General features: G+C 53.7%; 1 protein-coding gene across 1 annotated transcript; it reads right to left on the bottom strand.

Annotated features, from left to right (window-relative positions):
* Positions 1-1,196: 1,196 nt before the first annotated feature.
* LOC100278328 (uncharacterized) lies at positions 1,197-10,347 on the bottom strand. Its single transcript, NM_001151640.2, has 2 exons — positions 10,193-10,347; positions 1,197-1,875 (listed from the first exon to the last, which is right to left on the bottom strand). The coding sequence occupies exon 2, from the start codon at positions 1,845-1,847 to the stop codon at positions 1,557-1,559; it is 291 nt and encodes a 96-aa protein (NP_001145112.1). The 5' UTR covers positions 1,848-1,875; positions 10,193-10,347; the 3' UTR covers positions 1,197-1,556.
* Positions 10,348-22,338: the final 11,991 nt, after the last annotated feature.

Below are 22,338 nucleotides of genomic sequence, written 5' to 3'. Positions count from 1 at the left end.
CCTATAGATAAAGCCTAGTGATTTCTAGAGGCAAAACCATCCTTCAGATAAATCACAACTTATGTACTAAGGCCCTTTTTAAGACTACTTCGGTTTCACAAAATTTGATAAAGTTGATGATGCAAGTCGTTGGGAGCTTCAGAAAACTGTGAAGCTGAAGCTGCAAACTTTTAGAAAACGTTTAGATAAGTCATTTTGTTTTTATTTAGACTAAAAATATTTTTAAATTGTTAAATTTATATTATACGCCATAGCTTCACGCTAACGGTGGAAACCAGAATAGTGCCAAACACCCCCTAAGTAAATATAAATTTTGCAACATAAACTTCATATCGAAGGTTAAAGCCTTATGAAGATTGTCACATATAAACAATTTAATATGCTGAAACTCGACTGATATTTAATTTTTTATGTGGAGACAAGCTACCATAATAAAATCTTTTATCGATGTTTTAACTAATCAACTTTTCAAAGGTTACAAATATATATGTATAGTGTTAAATAAGAACTATCTTAAAACTAGATTAAAAAAATAACATGTAAGAGTAGTGTTTGTATTTAAATAAGAACACAGTTACTATTACGTAAGGGCTCAGTATATTCAAATGGCTCAAATAAATTCTGCTATGAAGTTCAGTAGAAACTACGAAGAGCATGAAACTTTAAGCTGCTATTACTCCATATTAGCTGGGCTGGCATTTGGACTTTGGTTAAGGGTCGAAGCACTGTTTTTCTTTAAACCATTCAGGACTGATTTTGTATCAGAGATTTGGAGGGGATTCCTCCCATAAATTCCCTCCAATTATTCAGCTGTGTCTATCAAATACTCCCTTCGATTTTTTTATATGAGGCTGCTTAGTTTAAAATTCAATTGACCAGCAACATATATAAACGAACGGCGGTAGTAAGGGCACACAAACAACCTTCAGCATTAGTCCTGTTCACCGCTGATTCTCTGAAAGGATATAACTCATTTACTACTTCATTGAATTATGTTACATGATGAAACCAGATGTCTACTAATATGTTCCAACCACTCTGATCTACCGGCCAAAACACAAAACAAAAACAAGCTGGAAACGATAACACAACTACAAACAATCATGTTCCAGGTTGTCGTATTTACATCAATGACTCACTAAAATTGACAAACTTCTCAGTGAACAGCTGATTGTTAATAAATTAAGATGAACACTAACGAAATTAATCAGTACTTAAAGATCAAAGGGTGCTCAGGTAGCACAGTATCAATCTGACTGTGTCACATGTCACACGGGAGACAATACCAAGGTCTCCTGGACGAATTATAGGCACCATGATTGTTAAAAGAACAATATAGACCTACCCTTATACCAGTTTCCACTTTCCACAAACTCAACGCTATCACTATTAGATTTATCTCTACCAGTACAATAAATGTTGTGGCCCAATAACATCAGCATGAATACAAACCAGCCACCACCAATAATATACAGATTCATGGTATGAAGAATAAGACCTGTGACCAGAGTGCAAATAAACTCAATAATTTGGTCTTCATCAATGAGACTCCGAAGTCAGCGGAATTTCAACTTTCCATGTTGCAGCACTGATCTTGCCTGGCACTCGATCTTCTGTGCCCCTCCTGTCAAACCACTGCACGCATCTGATGCCCCCAAGGTCACTGCAAAGTACAGATAGATACTGCATAGGAAGGCAAGCACAAGAAGTGTTGTCAGGAGGAACCGGTGCCGCTCAACCAGTGCAGACCAACTGTCATCACGAGATGACTGAGGCTTTTTTGATGATGACACGAAGAATATGTTTTGGGACCTCCTGTGCGGAGATGACAATGAATCAAGAACCATGGTGGTGAAGTAATGGTTTCTTTGAATCCTGTCCGAAAAAAGTGACAAGAATTAATGAGCTAAGTATTCTCAAACTCTACACTCACAAGAAAGATTGCTTAGGTGAATAAGCCATCAGTAGCTCAAATCAATAACAAATATGTTCATCTATGCTGTGGGGGTGACTCGACTAGAACTCAACAGACAGGAAACATAAAACAAATAAACTAAATTTCACATCTTCATATATAGCTCCATATTAACGGAAATATGTCTAGAACCCAAAATCAGATGCCACATAGGTAACCATTTAGACTTCTACAAAACAAGCACTGTCTTCATTCATATGAGTCATTCTGTATCCATTCTTGAAAGGGAAAACATGTCATACTCTAGCCTAATCGACTCTAATATGTTTCAGTGTATGTTGCATTATATTTCACAATTCACAATTTCTCCCTATTCTTGAGTTCAAATCAGAATAATATTTTTAAGATAAAATTTCTAATGAGCTATAGCACAGAGATAAAAACATCTTGCTAAGAAAGTTTGAGTATATTTTTTAATGGAAGGAGAGAATCTATTTTGGAGTAAAGAGAAAACACAACTGTTATGACCGGCATCAGCTATAAAAAGACGTCGGGATCAGGATCAGGAGGTTTAAGGGCCAAGTTATCATTAGATAAGGAGATAGCTATTAGAAGCTATTAGATAGGAGTTAGTTAGATAGGATAAGATAACAAGCTATTAGATAGGAGTTAGTTAGATAAGATAAGATGAGGGACTATAAAACAACTCTATACACCTCTATTTGTAATCAAGCATAAGCAATTACTATTGCCCGCTTCCCTAGGGTGCAGGGCGAACCCTAGCCGCCCCCTGGCTTGCAGCCCACTATCTGTGAACAGTAACGCGGGTACCCTCCCTCCCTGGAATCATCTATTGTGCCCCATGAGGCCATGACAGTGCAAGGTGTAAGTAGAGGGACTCTAACTCTCATCAAGAGGATGACACTATGAGTTGGGGCAATTTTCTGTTTATTTCCTCAAACACTACACAATGCCATACCCTTAGAGGGGTTGGGGACACATATTTATAGCCCTAGGGGCTGCACTACCACACCTTCTCACACACACTACTCAACAGGATTGTCCTCTAGATGCTAAAGAGACTACAGAGGACAATCAAAAGCGACTGTTTGTCCTCTAGATGCTAAAGCGACTACAGAGGACAGTCAAAAAGCGACTGCTGTCCTCTAGATGCTAAAGAGACTACAGAGGACAGTCAAGCTGTCCTCTAGATGCTAAAGGACTACAGAGGACAATCAAAAGCAGGCTGTCCTCTAGATGCTCAAGACTTATTCCATCATTCTCCCCCTAAGTCTTGGGCGTCGTCTTGTGAGAAAGTTGGGCCATCCCGGACCTGGAGCAAAGCTCAACAAACTTGATCTTCCCAAGGGGCTTGGTGAGCAGGTCTGCAAGCTGATCCTTGGTGTTGATGTAACACGCCTTGATGCTCCCTTCTGCCAAGCAGTCTCGGATGAAGTGGTATCTCAGCCGGATGTGCTTGCTCCGTTCATGGAACACGGGGTTCTTAGCCAATGCCAGAGCGGACTGGCTGTCCACCCTGAGTTCCACCGCTCCAGTGTCTCTCCCGAGGAGATCGCCGAGCAGTCGAGCCAGCCAGAGCGCCTGAGTCGAAGCAGTGGACGCCGCTATGTACTCGGCCTCGCAGCTGGACATGGCCACCACCTGCTGCTTGACCGACTGCCAACTAATGAGGCACTTGCCGAGGAAGAAGAGGATCCCGCTTGTGCTCTTGCTAGTGTCGATGTCGCCGGCGTGGTCACTGTCGCTGTACCCGACAAGGTGTGCCTCCCCAGGGCACCTCGGGTAGTAGAGACCGTGGTCGAGAGTCCCCGCAACATAGCGGATGATCCTCTTCACAGCCTGCTCATGCTCCGTCGTCGGTCGCTGCAAGAACCGACTAACGTAGCCGACGGAGTATGCCAAATCAGGCCGTGTGTGGACGAGGTAGCGAAGGCTCCCCACAAGACGCCGGTACTGAGTAGCATCCACCTCCTCCGTCGTGCTGTCGCGACTCAGCTTCAGCCTCTCCTCCATCGGAGTGAGAGCTGGGTTGCAGTCGGTGAGCCCAGCCAGCTCAACAATGCGCCTGGCATAGGCGGTCTGGCGAAGTGTGATCCCGGAGTCTCCCTGGTGCACCTCAATCCCCAGGTAGAAGGAGAGATGCCCCATGTCACTCATTTGGAAGGTGGCCTTCATCTCTTCCTTGAACGCTGCCACCTCTGCATCCTTGGCGCCGGTGATCACCAAGTCGTCGACGTAGACACCCACCAGCAGGGCATTTTCTCCATTGCCCCGCCGATAGATGGCCGCCTCGTGCGGGCTTGGCATGAAGCCCATCCTCTTGAGCGTGGAATCCAGCTTGGCATTCCACGCCCTTGGTGCCTGTCGCAAGCCGTAGAGAGCCTTGCGCAGGCGCAACACCTTGCCCTCCTTGCCAGGGATCGCAAAACCTGGCGGCTGGTGTACGTAGACCTCCTCCTTTAAGTCGCCGTTAAGAAACGCCGACTTGACATCCATGTGATGAACATGCCAGCCCTCCAGGGCTGCCAGCGCGAGGAGTCGCACGGATTCCATCCGTGCTACAGGGGCGAAGGCATCGTCGAAGTCGATCCCCTCCTGCTGCAAGAAACCGCGTGCCACCAAGCGAGCCTTATGCTTGACGATGGCGCCGGCTTCATCCCTCTTCAGTTTGAACACCCATTTTAGGGTGATCGCGCGATGACCATGAGGGAGATCAGCGAGCTCCCAGGTGCGGTTCGTCTCAACCGCGTCCATCTCCGACTGCATCGCGGCACGCCAAACCACATGTTTCTCGGCCTCCGCGAAAGACCGAGGCTCGCCATCGTCGCATGCAAGATGCAACTCTCCTGCCAGAATGCGAGATGCAGGGCCTGGCACCGACGGGTCGATGAGAAGGCCCTCCACCCTTCGATACCGCAACGGCTCGCTGTCGTAGCACGCGTCGACGCGCTCCTCGTCGCGGGACAGAGGGGTCACGAGCTCCACTGGGTCGTGCTCGACACGAGCTGGTGTCGAAGAGGACGTTCCCGGAGAGGGTACCGTCGGTGCTGGAGTACGTGGTGGCGAAGAGCTCGTTGTAGCCGGAGTCGTGGCTGGAGTGCGTGGTGGTGAAGAGCTCGTTGTAGCAGGAGCTGGAGAGTGTGGCGCTGGAGTCGGTGGAGACTTGGGGGCTGGGGTAGACCTGCTCGGAGAAGAGTTGCCTACTCCCCCAGCTCCCTCAAAGTGGACGTACTCGATGGTGAAGTCGTACGTCGGAGTCGTGTCGTCGTCCACCGCCTTGTCCCACGCCCATCCTCGCCCTTCGTCGAACACTACGTCGCGCGCCGTGCGCACACGCTGTGTTCTTGGGTCAAGGATGCGGTAGGCCTTCGAGCCCTCCGCGTAGCCAATGAACACCCCCGGGGTGCTCCTATCGTCGAGCTTGCTGATGTGGCCAAGCTCCTTGGTGAACGCAAGGCAGCCGAAGACCCGTAGGTGAGAGACCGCCGGCTTGCGCCCATGCCAAGCCTCGTACGGTGTCATCCCGTTGAGAGCCTTGGTGGGCGAGCGGTTGAGGATGTAAACCGCTGTCACCACCGCCTCTCCCCAGAAGACAGCTGGCATTCCTCTCTGCTTGAGGAGAGCCCGAGCCATCCCCACAACCGTCTGGTTGCGCCACTCGACGACGTCGTTCTGCTGCGGGCTGTACGGCGCGGAGTAGTGGCGCTGAACGCCCTCATCCGCGCAGTACGACGCGAACTCAGCCGCCGTGAATTCGCCGCCGTAGTCGGTGCGCAGCACGCGCAGCTTGCGGCCGCACTCCGCAGCGACCTGCACACGCCTGATGGCATTCGCAGCCTCTCCCTTGCTGCCAAGAATCATCACCCACATGTAGCGGGAGAGATCGTCGACGAGCAGCAAGAAGTAGCGTCGTCCTCCTGGTGTGGCTGGTGTCACCGGGCCACACAAGTCCCCATGCACGAGCTCGAGCCTCTCCTTGGCTCGGAAGCTCGACTGCTAGGGAAAGGGGAGCCGTCTCTGCTTTGTCAACACGCAGACATCGCAGAATTGCTCCACATGGTCAAGGCACGGCAGGCCTCGTACCATCTCCTTGGCACTGAGCCGCTTCAGGGCCTCGAAGTTAAGGTGCCCGAAGCGCTCGTGCCACTGCCATGCCCCGTCGTCTCGACGAGCAGCAAGGCAGCAAGGTTGTGCCACCTTCACATTGAGGATGTATAGCCGATTTGGACTCCTGTGTACCTTGGCAAGAAGGCGACGAGAGGGATCCCAGATCCTCATGACTCCGTGCTCGACCTCCACGCGCGAACCGTTCTCATCCAGTTGTCCCAGGCTGATGATAGAGTTCCTCAACGCGGGGATGTAGTAGACTCCGGTGAGCAGCCTGTGCCCACCAGACGCGGCGGTGAAGACGACTGAGCTGGCGCCCTTGATCTCTACGCCGGAGGCGTCCCCAAACTTGACGGAGCCTCGGACGCTAGAGTCAAGCTCGGTGAAGAACTCCCGTCGGCCGGTCATGTGATGAGTGGCGCCGGTGTCGAGGCACCATCCTTCGATCATGTCCTTGTTGGAGCCGTCGCCGAGGAAAGCGCGTGCTTTCGACTCATCAAGGTGGAGGAGTGCCGCTGCGGCCGGTGCCGCTGGAGATGGCTCGATGCTTGCATGTGCCAGGAGCAGGGCCTCCTCCTCCGCCTCCGCCTGTGCGACGTTGGCCTGGCCACGTCGTGGCTGCCGACAATCCCTGGCCCAGTGGCCAAGCTTGCCGCAGTTGTGGCAGCCGTCGTCTCGTGCCGGCTTCTTGTTGCCGACGGCGCCGCCTTGGGCACCTCCACGTGCACCACCCTCAGCATGTCCTCGCGCCCCGGCCTGGGCGCCTCCACGCGCCTTGCGCGGCTTGCCGCGTTTGCGGCCTCGTGTCGAGGACTCCCCCTTCTTCTTGTCACCCTGGCAGGCCTCCCACTGCTCCCGAGTGAGATGTAGCTTCCCGTCGATAGTGATAGGCCCAGAGAGAGCTTGTGGTTCGTCGCCGTCGACCACCTTGAGGCGACCAATCGCCTCTTCGATCGTCATCGTGGAGAGGTCTAGCAGAGACTCGATCGAGCGAGCAATCTGCCTGTACTTCTCGGGGATGCAACGGAAGAGCTTCTCAACAGCTCTCTCCTCATCGTAGGTGTCGTCGCCGAACTGCACCATCTTCTGCAACAGAGTGTTGAGACGGAGAGCAAAGTCATCAACATCCTCACCTGGCTTGAAGGCCAGGTTCTCCCACTCCTTGCGAAGTGCCTGCAGTGTGGTCTTGCGGGCACGATCGCTGCCGATGCGAGTCGCAGCGATGGCGTCCCAGGCCTCCTTGGCAGTCCGCTTCTGGGAAAGCGAAAACTGCATCTCGGGCAGGACTGCAGCAATGAGGGCATCCAGCACCCACCGATCCTCGTGGTAGTCGACGTCGTCGTAACGAACTGCTTCCCACATGTGGCGAACCTGGAGCCGTACCCTCATCACCGCGGCCCACTCGACGTAGTTGGTCTTGGTGAGGGTAGGCCACCCACCGCCGGGACCGATGTCCCTGACAATGGCTTGGGCCATGCGGCGACCATGGTACCGATCCGGGGAGGGAGAACCGCGCCGCCTGTAGAGGCCGCGATCTCCGTCGACTCGGTCGCCGCCGCCGGGAGCACCACCGGCGCGTCTACGCCCGTCTGGGCTGCCGCCGCGTGCGCCCCCGCCTGGAGCGCCGTCAGCGTGTCGGCGCCTATCCGGGCTGCCGCCACGCGCGCCCCCATGGGGATGCGCGGCTGCCCACTGTGCCGCCTGCTCTCGCGCTGCTTCCCTCGCCAGCCTAAGCTCTTCGTCGGTGTTGTCGTCGACAGAAGCAGAGCTGCCAGCTCTACTGCCGCGCAGAACCTCGAGCTCTGTTGCCGCCGCACGTGCAGCATCCGCCGCCTCCGCTGCTTCTACTTCCGCTCTCACCGCTGTCAGTTCCGCCGCCGCCAACCGTGCTGCCCTCGCCGCTGTCGCTGCAGCCGCTGCTGCTGCTCGCTCGCGTTCTTGTGCCGCGGCGACCTCGGCCTCCTGCTGGCGCCGCGCACTCGAAGTGGCCGAGCGTAGGGACATGGTGGGCTAGTGAGGGGTCGCTGCGTGTGGAAGAGGCTGTCTCAGACGAAAGGCTGCTCGTCTGAGCAGGGGAGAAAGGAACAGTTGGAGCTCTTGCTGCCGACTGAGTGTGGGGAGAGGCGCGGGAAGGAGATGAGCAAGAGATGTTTAGGCTGCAGGATAGTTTGGCTCTGATACCAATTGTAAGTAAAGGGACTCTAACTCTCATCAAGAGGATGACACTATGAGTTGGGGCAATTTTCTGTTTATTTCCTCAAACACTACACAATGCCATACCCTTAGAGGGGTTGGGGACACATATTTATAGCCCTAGGGGCTGCACTACCACATCTTCTCACACACACTACACAACAGGATTGTCCTCTAGATGCTAAAGAGACTACAGAGGACAGTCAAAAGCGACTGTTTGTCCTCTAGATGCTAAAGCGAATACAGAGGACAGTCAAAAAACGACTGCTGTCCTCTAGATGCTAAAGAGACTACAGAGGACAGTCAAGCTGTCCTCTAGATGCTAAAGGACTACAGAGGACAGTCAAAAGCAGGCTGTCCTCTAGATGCTCAAGACTTATTCCATCACAAGGTCCTAGCCATAATAAGTTAATAACATCAAAACACACCAGGATCTATTACTAGAACTCTGCACACATAGAAATTCTAGAAAACCACTGGGTGCAACATCAGTTCATCACAAAAGGCAGTACTAAAAGCATGTGCAAGCATACAATTTCCTGGCACAAGCAGCATGGTTTAATTGTCACATAGGACAGAGCATGTTCTCCACATGGTTCCACCTCTGAATTCCAATAAATCGGATAACATATGTAATAACAAAATAAGGGCATGTTTGATACACATGGCAAATTACTAGCTGGTCGAAAAATGAGCTCAAACTAGCTATGGTTATCTAGCTAGTAGGCTAACTGCCAGTTAAACACTTGGCTAAAAAACTAGCCACCTATTAGCTCTTCTATTTGGATGCACTAGAGCTGTTTTTTAGCTAGCTAGCAATTAGCTCTTGGATCCAAACATGCCCTAAATCTGTAACCCAATATCATTTTTTTACATGTGAGGGTCAAAAGTCCATTGTATATAAGATAATTGCACAGTGAGCAACAAAGCTTACAGTCCTGTCCATGACAGCACGAGTCCAAAAATATATAATAAAAATTACCACAACTACCATCCTGAAAGAAATTAGAGGATTCAAATGAACTACTATCTATGTCCTTGACCGGTGCTTTTGAATTGTGGGGGATAAAAAGGACAACTAAAGTTTAGGTAGCATGGTCTTTGTTGACGGTGGGATTGCCGGAGTGGAAGTACAGAAAGACAGCGTGCAACGCACAGCAAAAACGACTCCTTAATGCCGCACTATCCTGGTCCCTGTCGCAATGGAATCGAAGGGCTTTTTCCGAGAGCATATCAGGTGCACCATGTGCACATATTAAATCCATCTGAGATCCTTGGGGTGCGGGGTGCAAAATACATAGGACATGAAGGGGAGGACGTTGGATTGGATGCCCGTGATTCAATATGTGCCGACCCATGTACATCTGATTTTTTTTTTCCTGGATGTTGAAAGCTGAAACAAGAATATCCAAATCAGTTTGTACCTCCACCACTAATGAATCAAAGATCCAGGCCCTGCTCATCTCCAGAATAAGTCGGCACAACACATACATCTATTCCATATTCACATTGACCCAAATTGGAGTAATTCTGATTCTAGTTTCAAGATAACATGGGACATCTACCCAGGGAAGCATTAATAACGACCGATGTACATCGGCAGAAACACGCCGGGGAAAATCCCTAGAAAAAATCGTTAAAATAAAAACAGGCACGCAGCAAACATGGAACGACTACATTGAACGACTGATTTGAAAGGTAAGCGGGAGTTTGGATTCCAGCGCTCAAATCAAACAAGGCGAGAATAACGCAGGCCGAAACGAAACGGACAAGCAAGTCCATCCTATCCCTTTCCGAACCAGCCAAAGACGCGAAGACAACTGGAAGGGAACACACAACTCCGTTTGGATCTCCACTCTGTACTAGAGGCGTGCGTAGGGAAGGGATGCGGACGCCTGCCGACGGGGAAGGAATGGCGGGAAGAGACGCGGTTGCGGCGGAAGCAAAGATACATACCTGGATCTGGATAAGGCGTGGCCAGGCGGCGCCGAGGGCGGCGAGGAGGCCACTGCCAGACGGGGGACGGAGCGGACCCGGCGGTCCTTGGAAAGCGAGAGAGCGTGGCCGGTGAACCGTGCGATATTGACGACGGTCGAGGAGGGGGAAATCCGGCAAAAGATAGCAAATCAGCAATAGTACAATGTTTGCGTTACAACACCACATCAATTAACGCTATATAAATTACTTAATAAAAATATTAATTAATAATGATTATATATATTATTATCAACCTTAAAATCTCACTAATTCTTTTTACTGCCTATAAAAACCAGGACAATTGGTACAATATATCTGTCGACCATGATTCATTTTTTGTGACATGTGTTGTATGTCACGGCAACTTAAATACCTTAACCAACTTAGGGCTTGTTCGGTTATTGATATTCCATGTGGATTGAAGTGTATTGGGTGGGATTGAGATGGATTTTGACTTGCTATGGATTTAATCCGACTCAATCCCACCCAATCCACATGGATTAATGCAAAAACAAACAAGCCCTTAGTTAGAACCACGTTGGAAAGGTATTGAGTACTGTTTGTGTCATTGGACACGGCTAGACGGTCTAACCCTGAAGCTCAGACGGTCTGGCCTACGGACGGTCCACGTCTTATGTATGGATAGTCCGCGATTAGATCAAATCAGACGGATTAACTTCTATCTCCACGCATGTTTATCCCTCTAAACTTGTGGAAGTTGCTGGAGGACGTCTAAGACCGGGTCCAGACCTCCCCTTATATATTTGAAGGGGTACAACCGATTGAAGCACCAACAATCGAATCAAATCAATATATCTTTCGTTACTTTACTTTTACCCTAGAAGTAGAAAGTAATGTAGCCCTCTTCACCTCAATCTTCACTCATTTTCGACTCTACGTCGTCTGGAGGCATCTTGGGTGGCTTACCGATCCCAAGACACACATTAGGATCTCTCTTCCCTGATGGAGTCCCTCCTAGGGGGTCAGATTCAGGTGGTGTTGGCGAACGCCGCCACCTCTACGCACGCGTGGACCATCCGTCTCGGCGCGGGAACCCTGCTCCTGTTGTCAGGTCATAGACCGTCTGTTGGGGGTCTGCTTCGTCGCCGAAGGTCCTGTGAGAAGAAACACCTTCGAAAGATCAAAATAGAAGCAATGCCGAAGCTACCAATCAGGGAGCTTCGTAGCGTACCTTCAGATGCACCGACTTAAAGATGAAAAGTCCAATTGGCCCATGATAATTTGTGTTATGATTGTAACCGGTTGTAAAGGACACAAATGTAAATTCACACAGGTTGTGCCCTGTGCCTATAAATAGATGAACAGTACCCCTGTACTGTTCACCTTGACTGGTATTCATTCTTACGTCGCGCTTGTACTTTCACCTTCTGTCAAGACAAAGGTATATAATGTAATTCAATACTGTTCATATTCATTCATGATTAAATAACATTAAATGTATATTATAACATCATTCAATTATTCATGTTGTTTCCCACGTTTCATATGTTTCGTCTTTCATCTAAGTATGCTATGATCATGAAGGTATGTCCTTCATGACCTTCGTCCTAAGATCGTTATATCCTCAGGGAAATAATGTTTCGAAGGACGAAGGGTATTAACCTTTAACCCATTTTTTATGTTGCCTTATTCTTAATTCATAGTAATTGAGAACAAGTCCCCAACATTGGCGCCCACCTCCGGTGAACTCACTTCCACTGATTGAGCTCATGGCTTCGTTCAACAACCAAGCTGAAGTATCTTCGGCTATGAAGCTGTCGGTGCTTCCGATAACAGGCGGTTCAGGTTCAGAGCCGGCTAACAAGAAGCAGAAGAAGGAAGCACAGAGAAGGGTACAACATGTTGGGGTGCAGGGACCCTTCATCAAATCAAAATGGTCCCACATCCCAATTACCTTCTCCCAGGAGGACCTTCAGCTCAAAGATTATCCTCACAATGATGCTATGGTCATATCTTGTGTCATCAAGGGTTTTCTGGTCCATAATATTCTAGTTGATACAGGCAGCACAGCGGATATCATATTTGCTAAGGCCTTCAGACAGATGCAAGAGCCAGAAGACAAGATTTATAATGCTACACATCCTCTATGTGGCTTCGGAGGAAGACAGATTACAACACTCGGCAAAATCACAATGTCAGTCACCTTCGGCTTTGTTCATAACACAAGAACCGAACAGGTTGTCTTTGACATTGTTGACATGGAATATTCTTACAATACAATCATTGGTCGTGGAACACTGAATGCCTTTGAAGCAATACTTCATCCAGCATATCTATGCATGAAGATACCTTCGGAACAAGGGCCCATTGTTGTTCATGGGAGTCAAGAAGCTGCCAGAAAAGCCGAAGGAAATTGGACAGACTCAAAAGCAATTCACAATATAGATGGAGCCGAAGTTTGTGAACAGTACAAATACAAAAGAGAGAAGGTTGATTCGGCGGATCAGTCGAAGCCTATGCTTCTATGTGAAGACATAGTAGAGCAAAAAGTACTGCTGGGGTCTCAGCTATCTGAAGAGCAAGAGAAAACTTTGATAAGATTTTTATTCAACAACAAAGATGTCTTTGCTTGGTCAGCCAATGATCTCTGCGGTGTCAACAGAGATGTCATTGAACATTCAATCAATGTGGACCCATCCTTCAGGCCAAGAAAGCAAAGGCTTCAGAAAATGTCTAATGATAAAGCCGAAGGTGCTCGGAATGAAGTGAAAAGGCTTCTCAGTGCTGGTGTCATCAGAGAGGTAAAATACCCAGAGTGGTTAGCCAATACTGTCATGGTGAAGAAGGCCAATGGCAAATGGAGAATGTGCATTGACTTCATAGATCTTAATAAGGCATGCCCAAAAGACGAATTCCCGCTACCAAGAATAGACTCTCTCGTAGATGCAACAGCTTCTTCAGAGCTCATGAGTCTATTGGATTGTTATTCAGGCTATCATCAAATCTGGATGAAGAAGGAAGATGAGCCGAAGACTAGCTTCATAACTCCTAGTGGCACCTATTGCTATCTTCGGATGCCTGAGGGGCTCAAGAATGCTGGAGGAAGCTTCAGCAGAATGACAGCCAAGGTCCTTCATTCCCAGATAGGCAGAAATGTGCTAACCTATGTTGATGATATCATAGTGAAAAGCATGAAGCAAGAAAATCACATTGCTGATTTGCAAGAAACATTTGCCAATTTTAGGCAAGCTGGCCTGAAATTAAATCCAGAAAAATGTGTCTTTGGAGTGAAGAAAGGCAAGTTCCTTGGATGTCTGGTATCAACGAAAGGAATTGAAGCTAACCCAAGCAATATCGAAGCTATCCTTTGGATGGAGCCACCAAGCACGAAGAAAGGGGCTCAACGGCTGGCAGGAAGATTAGCATCATTAAACAGATTCATATCCAGATCAGCGGAAAGAAATATGCCATTTTTTGAAATACTGAAGTCAGCCGAAGTCTTTCAATGGGGCCCAGCACAACAAAAGGCTTTTGAAGAGTTGAAACAATATTTGATTAATTTAACAACATTAACTCCACCCGCGCCAGGGGCTCCATCGCTCTTATATGTGGTAGCTTCGCATTCTGCAGTGAGTGCGGCACTGGTACAAGAGAAGCTAGATGGTCAAGCTAAAAAGCAAGCTCCAGTATACTTCGTCTCTGAAGTTTTAAGTCCATCAAAGAAAAATTACACAGAATTGGAGAAGGTATTATACGCTGTGTTAATGGCCTCCAGAAAGCTTCGACATTATTTTCAAGCATACCACATAATTGTTCCTTCGTCACAACCTCTAAAGGACATCATGAGGAATAGAGAGGCTACTGGAAGGATTGGAAAATGGGCTGCAGAGCTTAATGAATTCAGCATTGATTATGTGCATAGATCTTCAATTCAGTCCCAGGCGTTAGCAGACTTCATTGCTGACTGGACGCCAGGGGCTCAGGAAGAAGAGATAAATAAAGATGCCGAAGCTTGGACAGTGTTCTGCGATGGTTCTTGGGGAACCTTCGGCGCAGGAGCAGCTACTGTTCTAGTAGCACCTTTGAAAGTCAGAACATGTTATGCAGCCAAGCTAGACTTTAGTTGTACAAATAATATTGTCGAATAAGAAGCACTCCTGTTGGGGCTTCGGAAGTTAAGGGCAATGGGAATAAGAAGGGCTATTCTGAAAACTAATTCTCAAGTCATTTCTAGCCATGTAGATAAAAGTAGCAAGGTAATAGATCTGAAACTTGAAAAATATCTCGATATAGTTCGAAGGTTGGAGGCTTCTTTCGAAGGTTTCTCTGTCAAGAACATTCCAAGAGGCGAAAATGAGCATGCAGATCTTGTCGGGGACCATAATTAGGGGTACCCTCAAGGCTCCTAATTCTCAGCTGGTAACCCCCATCAGCATAAAACTGCAAAGGCCTGATGGGTGCGATTAAGTTAGGGATCGGTCCATTCGAGGGACTCGATCACGCCTCGCCCGAGCCTAGCCTCGGACAAGGGCAGCCGACCCCGGAGGATCTCCGCCTCGCCCGAAGCCCCCCTCTAGCGGCGAACATATTTCTGGCTTGCCCGAGGCCCTGTCTTCGCCAAGAAGCAACCCTGACCAAATCGCCGCGCCGATCGACCAAATCGCAGGAGCATTTAATGCAAAGGTGGCCTGACACCTTTATCCTGACGCACGCCCTTCAGTCAACAGAGCCGAAGTGACCACCGTCACTTCACCGCTCCACTGACCGGCCTGATAGAAAGACAGCGTCGCCTGCGCCGCTCCGACTACGGTGCCACTTGACAGAGTGAGGCTGACAGGCAGTCAGGCCCGGCCGCAGGCACCATAGGAAGCTCCGCTTCGCTCGACCCAGGGCTCAGACTCGGGCTAAGCCCCAGAAGACGGCGAACTCCGCTCTGCCTGACCCAGGGCTCGGACTCAGGCTAAGCCCCGGAAGACGGCGAACTCCGCTCCGCCCGACCCAGGGCTCGGACTCGGGCTAAGCCCCGGAAGACGGCGAACTCCGCTCCGCCGGACCCAGGGCTCGGACTCGGGCTAAGCCCCGGAAGACGGCGAACTCCGCTCCGCCGGACCCAGGGCTCGGACTCGGGCTAAGCCCCGGAAGACGGCGAACTCCGCTCCGCCCGACCCAGGGCTCGGACTCGGGCTAAGCCCCAAAGACGGCGAACTCCGCTCCGCCCGACCCAGGGCTCGGACTCGGGCTAAGCCCCGGAAGACGGCGAACTCCGCTCCGCCCGACCCAGGGCTCGGACTTGGGCTCAGCCCCTAAAGACGACGAACTCCGCTTCGCCCGACCCCAGGGCTCGGACTCCTCCCTGGCCTCAGCCGACGGTCTCCGCCTCGCCCGACCCAGGGGCTCGGACTCGACCTCGGCCACGGAAGACAGACTCGACCTCGGCTTCGGAGGAGCCTCCACATCGCCCAAGCTAGGGCGCAGACCAGCCACGTCAACAGGAGGCGCCATCATCACCCTACCCCAAGCTGACTCGGGCCACGGGGAACAAGACCGGCGTCCCATCTGGATCGCTCCGCCAGATAGGCAATGATGGCGCCCCGCACGCTCCCTGACGACGGCGGCTCTCGGCCCCCATACGGAAGCAAGAGGACGTCAGCAAGGACTCGACAGCCCCGACAGCTGTCATTCCGCCAGGCTCTAGCGCTCCTCCGATGGCCACGACATCTCACCAACTGGGTGCCAAAACCTCTCCGGCTGCCACAACGGCATGTACTTAGGGCACTAGCTCTCCTCCGCTAGACACGTAGCACTCTGCTATACCCCCCATTGTACACCTGGATCCTCTCCTTACGCCTATAAAAGGAAGGACCAGGGCCCTCTTAGAGAGGGTTGGCCGCGCGGGGACGAGGGCGAGACAGGCGCTCGCGTAAGGCCGCTCGCTCCCTCTCCCGTGTGGACGCTTGTAACCCCCTACTGCAAGCGCACCCGACCTGGGCGCGGGACGAACACGAAGGCCGCGAGATTTCCACCTCTCTCACGCCCATCTCCGGCCACCTCACTTCCCCCCTTCGCGCTCGGCCTCGCGCTGACCCATCTGGGCTGGGGCACGCGGCGACACTTCACTCGTCGGCTTAGGGACCCCCCGGTCTCGAAACGCCGACAGTTGGCGCGCCAGGTAGGGGCCTGCTGCGTGTTGATGAACAGCTTCCCGTCAAGCTCTAGATGGGCAGTCTCCAGCAACCTCTCCGGCCCGGGACGGTGCTCCGTTTCGGGAGTCTTGAGTTCATGTCCCTCGACGGCAGCTACGACATGATACTCCTTCCACCGTCGTGCGACAACGACAATGGCAGCCGACAACCCGCCCGCCGGCGGCGGAATCAACGACGTCTTCCCCGCGTGGTGGAAGAACAACCTTCGAGCTCACCATGTCCTCTTCCCCGCCGACGGAGGAGGAGGCGGGGCAACCAAGGCCAAGCAGGAGGCAGCGCCTCGTCGGCTGTCGAGCGAGTCGACAGCGCCAGCACCCCAACGGGGGGCGCACCGGGCATCGACCTCGCGCTTGAGACAAAGACGAGCGCTGTCTCCCCGTGACACGCCAACCCCGAGCAAACGGACGACGCCAGCACGCTCGCGGAAGGCTTGCTGGGTGTCACCCTCGTACCTGAGACGACGGTGCACACGTGACTTCATCACCGCCCGTCGACCAAGAGGTACCGACCGATTCCCATCCCACGCCTTTCGGATTCAGCCTCGACCCGCCTAGCGGCTTCGCTTTGGCGAACGCTCTCGTAGAGGCGAGTCCGAACCCTCTGGGGTTTCGTATGCGGTCACCTTGGGACCGGCTGACGGACGTCTCGACCTACGGGCGCTTTGGGTCCGAGTAAGACGACGAGCCCAGCTTCTGTTGGGATTTCTCCGGACTTGGCAACCCCAGTGCCATGCGGGACTTCATGACCGCATGCGACTACTGCCTTTCCAACTGTTCCGACGGTAGCCGTAGCCTCGGCGACGAGGACTGCAGCCCAAGCCGCGAATGTTTCCACGTCGATCTAGGGGGTCCCTCCGAAGGCAACCATCTCGGCATGCCAGAGGACGGTGATCTCCCTAGGCCGGTGCCTCGCGTTGACATCCCACGGGAGCTAGCTGTGGTCCCCGTTCAGGCGGGGGGCCATGACCCACAGCTCGAGCAAATCCGCGGGGTGCAGGCCGGGCTCGACGAGGGAGCAGGAGCGCTTGAGCCAATCCGCCGGGACGTCGGGCAGGCATGGGCGGGCCAACCTCCGGCCGGAGAAATGCGTCATCTACCCCAGGGCTTCCAGCACCGCATCGCCGACGATGTCAGGGTCAGGCCGCCACCCGCATCCAGTGGGGTCGGCCAGAACCTGGCTGCAGCAGCAATGCTTCTCCGTGCGATGCCGGAGCCATCAACCACCGAGGGACGGCGAATCCAGGGAGAGCTCAAGAATCTCCTGGAAGGCGCCGCGGTCCAGCGGGCCGAGAGCTCCGCCTCCCAAAGGCAGGGGTACCCCTCGGAACATCATGCCGCGACTTCCCGATTCATGCGGGAAGCCTCGGTCTACACCGGGCGCACGCGCAACACAGCGCCTGCGGCCCCGGGTCGCCTCGGCAACGAGCACCATCACCGCGACCGTCGGGCCCACCTCGACGAGAGGGTGCGCCGAGGCTACCACCCCAGGCGTGGGGGACGCTACGACAGCGGGGAGGATCGGAGTCCCTCGCCCGAACCACCCGGTCCGCAGGCCTTCAGCCGGGCCATACGACGGGCGCCGTTCCCGACCCGGTTCTGACCCCCGACTACTATCACAAAGTACTTGGGGGAGACGAGACCGGAACTGTGGCTCGCGGACTACCGTCTGGCCTGCCAACTGGGTGGAACGGACAATGACAACCTCATCATCCGCAACCTCCCCCTGTTCCTCTCCGACACCGCTCGCGCCTGGTTGGAGCACCTGCCTCCGGGGCAAATCTCCAACTGGGACGACCTAGTCCAAGCTTTCGCCGGCAATTTCCAGGGCACGTACGTGCACCCCGGGAATTCCTAGGACCTCAGAAGCTGCCGACAGCAGTCGGGAGAGTCTCTCCGGGACTACATCTGGCGATTCTCGAAGCAGCGCACCGAGCTGCCCAACATCACCGACTCGGATGTCATCGGCGCGTTCCTCGCCGGCACCACCTGCCGCGACCTGGTGAGCAAGCTGGGTCGCAAGACCCCCACCAGGGCGAGCGAGCTGATGGACATCGCCACCAAGTTCGCCTCCGGCCAGGAGGTGGTCGAGGCTATCTTCCGGAAGGACAAGCAGCCCCAGGGCCACCCATCGGAAGATGCCCCCGAGGCGTCAACTCAGCGCGGCGCCAAGAAAAAGGGCAAGAAGAAGTCGCAAGCGAAACGCGACGCCGCCGACGCGGACCTTGTCGCCGCCGCCGAGTACAAGAACCCTCGGAAACCCCCCGGAGGTGCCAACCTCTTCGACAAGATGCTCAAGGAGCCGTGCCCCTACCACCAGGGGCCCGTCAAGCACACCCTTGAGGAGTGCGTCATGCTTCGGCGCCACTTCCACAGGGCTGGGCCACCCACGGAGGGTGGCAGGGCCCGCGACGACGACAAGAAGGAAGATCACCAGGCAGGAGAGTTCCCCGAGGTCCGCGACTGCTTCATGATCTACGGTGGGCAAGCGGCGAACGCCTCGGCTCGGCACCGCAAGCAAGAGCGTCGGGAGGTCTGTTCGGTGAAGGTGGCGGCGTCAGTCTACCTAGACTGGTCCGACAAGCCCATCACCTTCGACCAAGCCGACTACCCCGACCATGTGCCGAGCCCGGGGAAATACCCGCTCGTCGTCGACCCCGTCATCGGCGACGTCAGGCTCACCAAGGTCCTCATGGACGGAGGCAGCAGCCTCAACATCATCTACGCCGAGACCCTCGGGCTTCTGCGTATCAATCTGTCCTCGGTCCGGGCGGGCGCTGCGCCTTTCCATGGGATCATCCCCGGGAAGCGCGTCCAGCCCCTCGGACAACTCGATCTTCCCGTCTGCTTCGGAACACCCTCCAACTTCCGAAGGGAGACCCTGACGTTCGAGGTGGTCGGGTTCCGAGGAACCTACCACGCGGTACTGGGAAGGCCATGTTACGCGAAGTTCATGGCCATCCCCAACTACACCTACCTCAAGCTCAAGATGTCGGGCCCCAATGGGGTCATCACCGTTGGCCCCACGTACAAACACGCGTTCGAATGCGACGTGGAGTGCGTGGAGTACGCCGAGGCCCTCGCCGAGTCCGAGGCCCTCATCGCCGACCTGGAGAGCCTCTCTAAGGAGGTGCCAGACGTGAAGCGTCATGCCGGCAACTTCGAGCCAGCGGAGACGGTTAAGTCCGTCCCCCTCGACCCCAGCAGCGACGCCTCCAAGCAGATCCGGATCGGCTCCGAGCTCGATCCCAAATAGGAAGCAGTGCTCGTCGACTTTCTCCACGCGAACGCCGACGTCTTCGCGTGGAGTCCCTCGGACATGCCCGACATACCGAGGGATGTCGCCGAGCACTCGCTGGATATCCGAGCCGGAGCCCGACCCGTCAAGCAGCCTCTGCGCCGATTCGACGAAGAAAAGCGCAGAGCCATAGGCGAGGAGATCCACAAGCTAATGGAGGCAGGGTTCATCAATGAGGTATTCCATCCCGAATGGCTTGCCAACCCTGTGCTTGTGAGAAAGAAAGGAGGGAAATGGCGGATGTGTGTAGACTACACTGGTCTAAACAAAGCATGTACGAAGGTTCCCTACCCTCTGCCTCGCATCGATCAAATCGTGGATTCCAATGCTGGGTGCGAAACCCTGTCTTTCCTCGATGCCTACTCAGGGTATCGCCAAATCAGGATGAAGGAGTCCGACCAGCTCGCGATTTCTTTCATCACGCCCTTCGGCATGTACTGCTATGTCACCATGTCGTTCGGCTTGAGGAATGCGGGTGCGACGTACCAGCGGTGCATGAACCATGTGTTCGGCCAGCACATTGGCCGGACGATCGAGGCCTACGTCGATGACATCGTAGTCAAGACAAGGAAAGCCTCCGACCTCCTTTCCGACCTTGAAGTGACATTTCGATGTCTCAAGGCGAAAGGCGTCAAGCTCAATCCCGAAAAGTGTGTCTTCGGGGTGCCCCGAGGCATGCTCTTGGGGTTCATCATCTCCGAGCGGGGCATCAAAGCCAACCCGGAGAAGATCGTAGCCATCACCAGCATGGGGCCCATCAAGGACTTGAAAGGCGTACAGAGGGTCATGGGATGTCTTGCGGCTCTGAGCCGCTTCATCTCGCGCCTCGGCGAAAGAGGCCTGCCTCTGTACCGCCTCTTAAGGAAGGCCGAGTGCTTCACTTGGACCCCTGAGGCCGAGGAAGCCCTCGGGAACCTGAAGGCGCTCCTTACGAAGGCGCCTATCTTGGTGCCCCCGGCTGCCGGAGAAGCCCTCTTGGTCTACGTCGCCGCGACCACTCAGGTGGTTAGCGCCGTGATTGTGGTCGAGAGGCAAGAAGAGGGGCATGCATTGCCTGTTCAGAGGCCAGTCTACTTCGTCAGCGAGGTACTGTCCGAAACCAAGATCCGCTACCCACAAGTTCAGAAGCTGCTGTACACGGTGATCCTGACACGGCAGAAGTTGGGACACTACTTCGAGTCTCATCCGGTAACTGTGGTGTCATCCTTCCCCCTGGGGGAGATCATCCAGTGCCGAGAGGCCTCGGGTAGGATTGCAAAGTGGGCGGTGGACATCATGGGCGAAACAATCTCGTTCGCCCCTCGGAAGGCCATCAAGTCCCAGGTCTTGGCGGACTTCGTGGCTGAATGGGTCGACACCCAGCTCCCAACAGCTCCGATCCAGCCGGAGCTCTGGACCATGTTCTTCGACGGGTCACTGATGAAGACAGGAGCCGGCGCAGGCCTACTCTTCATCTCGCCCCTCGGGAAGCACCTACGCTATGTGCTACGCCTCCATTTCCCGGCGTCCAACAATGTGGCCGAGTATGAGGCTCTGGTCAACGGGTTGCGGATCGCCATCGAGCTAGGGGTCCGACGCCTCGACGCTCGCGGTGACTCGCAGCTCGTCATCGACCAAGTCATGAAGAACTCCCACTGCCGCGACCCGAAGATGGAGGCCTATTGCGATGAGGTTCGGCGCCTGGAAGACAAGTTCTACGGGCTCGAGCTCAACCACATCGCCTGGCGCTACAACGAGACTGCGGACGAGCTGGCTAAAATAGCCTCGGGGCGAACAACGGTTCCCCCGGACGTCTTCTCCCGAGACCTGCATCAACCCTCCGTCAAGATCGACGACACGCCCGAGCCCGAGGCACCCTCGGCCCAGCCCGAGGTACCCTCGGCTCAGTCCGAGGCACCCTCGGCTCGGCCCGAGGCGCCCTCGGCTCGGCCCGAGGCGCCCTCGGTTCAGCCAGAGGTACCCTCGGCCCCTGAGGGCGAGACGCTGCACGTCGAGGGGGAGCAAAGCGGGGTCACGCCTGATCAAAACTGGCAGACCCCATACCTGCAATATCTCCACCGAGGAGAGCTACCCCTCGACCGAGCCGAAGCTCGGCGGTTGGCGCGGCGCGCCAAGTCGTTCGTCTTGCTGGGAGATGGGAAGGAGCTCTACCACCGCAGCCCCTCAGGCATCCTCCAGCGATGCATCTCCATCACCGAAGGTCAGGAACTCCTCCGAGAGATACACTCGGGGGCTTGCGGCCATCACGCAGCACCTCGAGCCCTTGTCGGAAATGCTTTCCGACAAGGTTTCTACTGGCCGACGGCGGTGGCCGACACCACTAGAATTGTCCGCACCTGCGAAGGGTGTCAGTTCTACGCAAGGCAGACCCACCTGCCCGCTCAGGCTCTACAGACGATACCCATCACCTGGCCTTTTGCTGTGTGGGGTCTGGACCTCGTCGGCCCCTTGTAGAAGGCACCCGGGGGCTACACACACCTGTTGGTCGCCATCGACAAATTCTCCAAGTGGATCGAGGTCCGACCTCTAAACAGCATCAGGTTCGAGCAGGCGGTGGCGTTCTTCACCAACATCATCCATCGTTTCGGGGTCCCGAACTCCATCATCACCAACAACGGCACCCAGTTCACCGGCAGAAAGTTCCTGGACTTCTGCGAGGATCACCAC

The sequence above is a fragment of the Zea mays genome, chromosome 10 (genome assembly GCF_902167145.1).
Source record: "Zea mays cultivar B73 chromosome 10, Zm-B73-REFERENCE-NAM-5.0, whole genome shotgun sequence".
Taxonomy (NCBI): domain Eukaryota; kingdom Viridiplantae; phylum Streptophyta; class Magnoliopsida; order Poales; family Poaceae; genus Zea; species Zea mays.
Note: the sequence above shows the minus strand (reverse complement) of the source record. Positions and strands in the feature narration are given on the sequence as shown.

Coding starts and splice junctions, on each gene's coding strand:
- LOC100278328 (NM_001151640.2), bottom strand. CDS start 1,847: ATGGTTCTTGATTCATTGTCATCTCCGCACAGGAGGTCCCAAAACATA.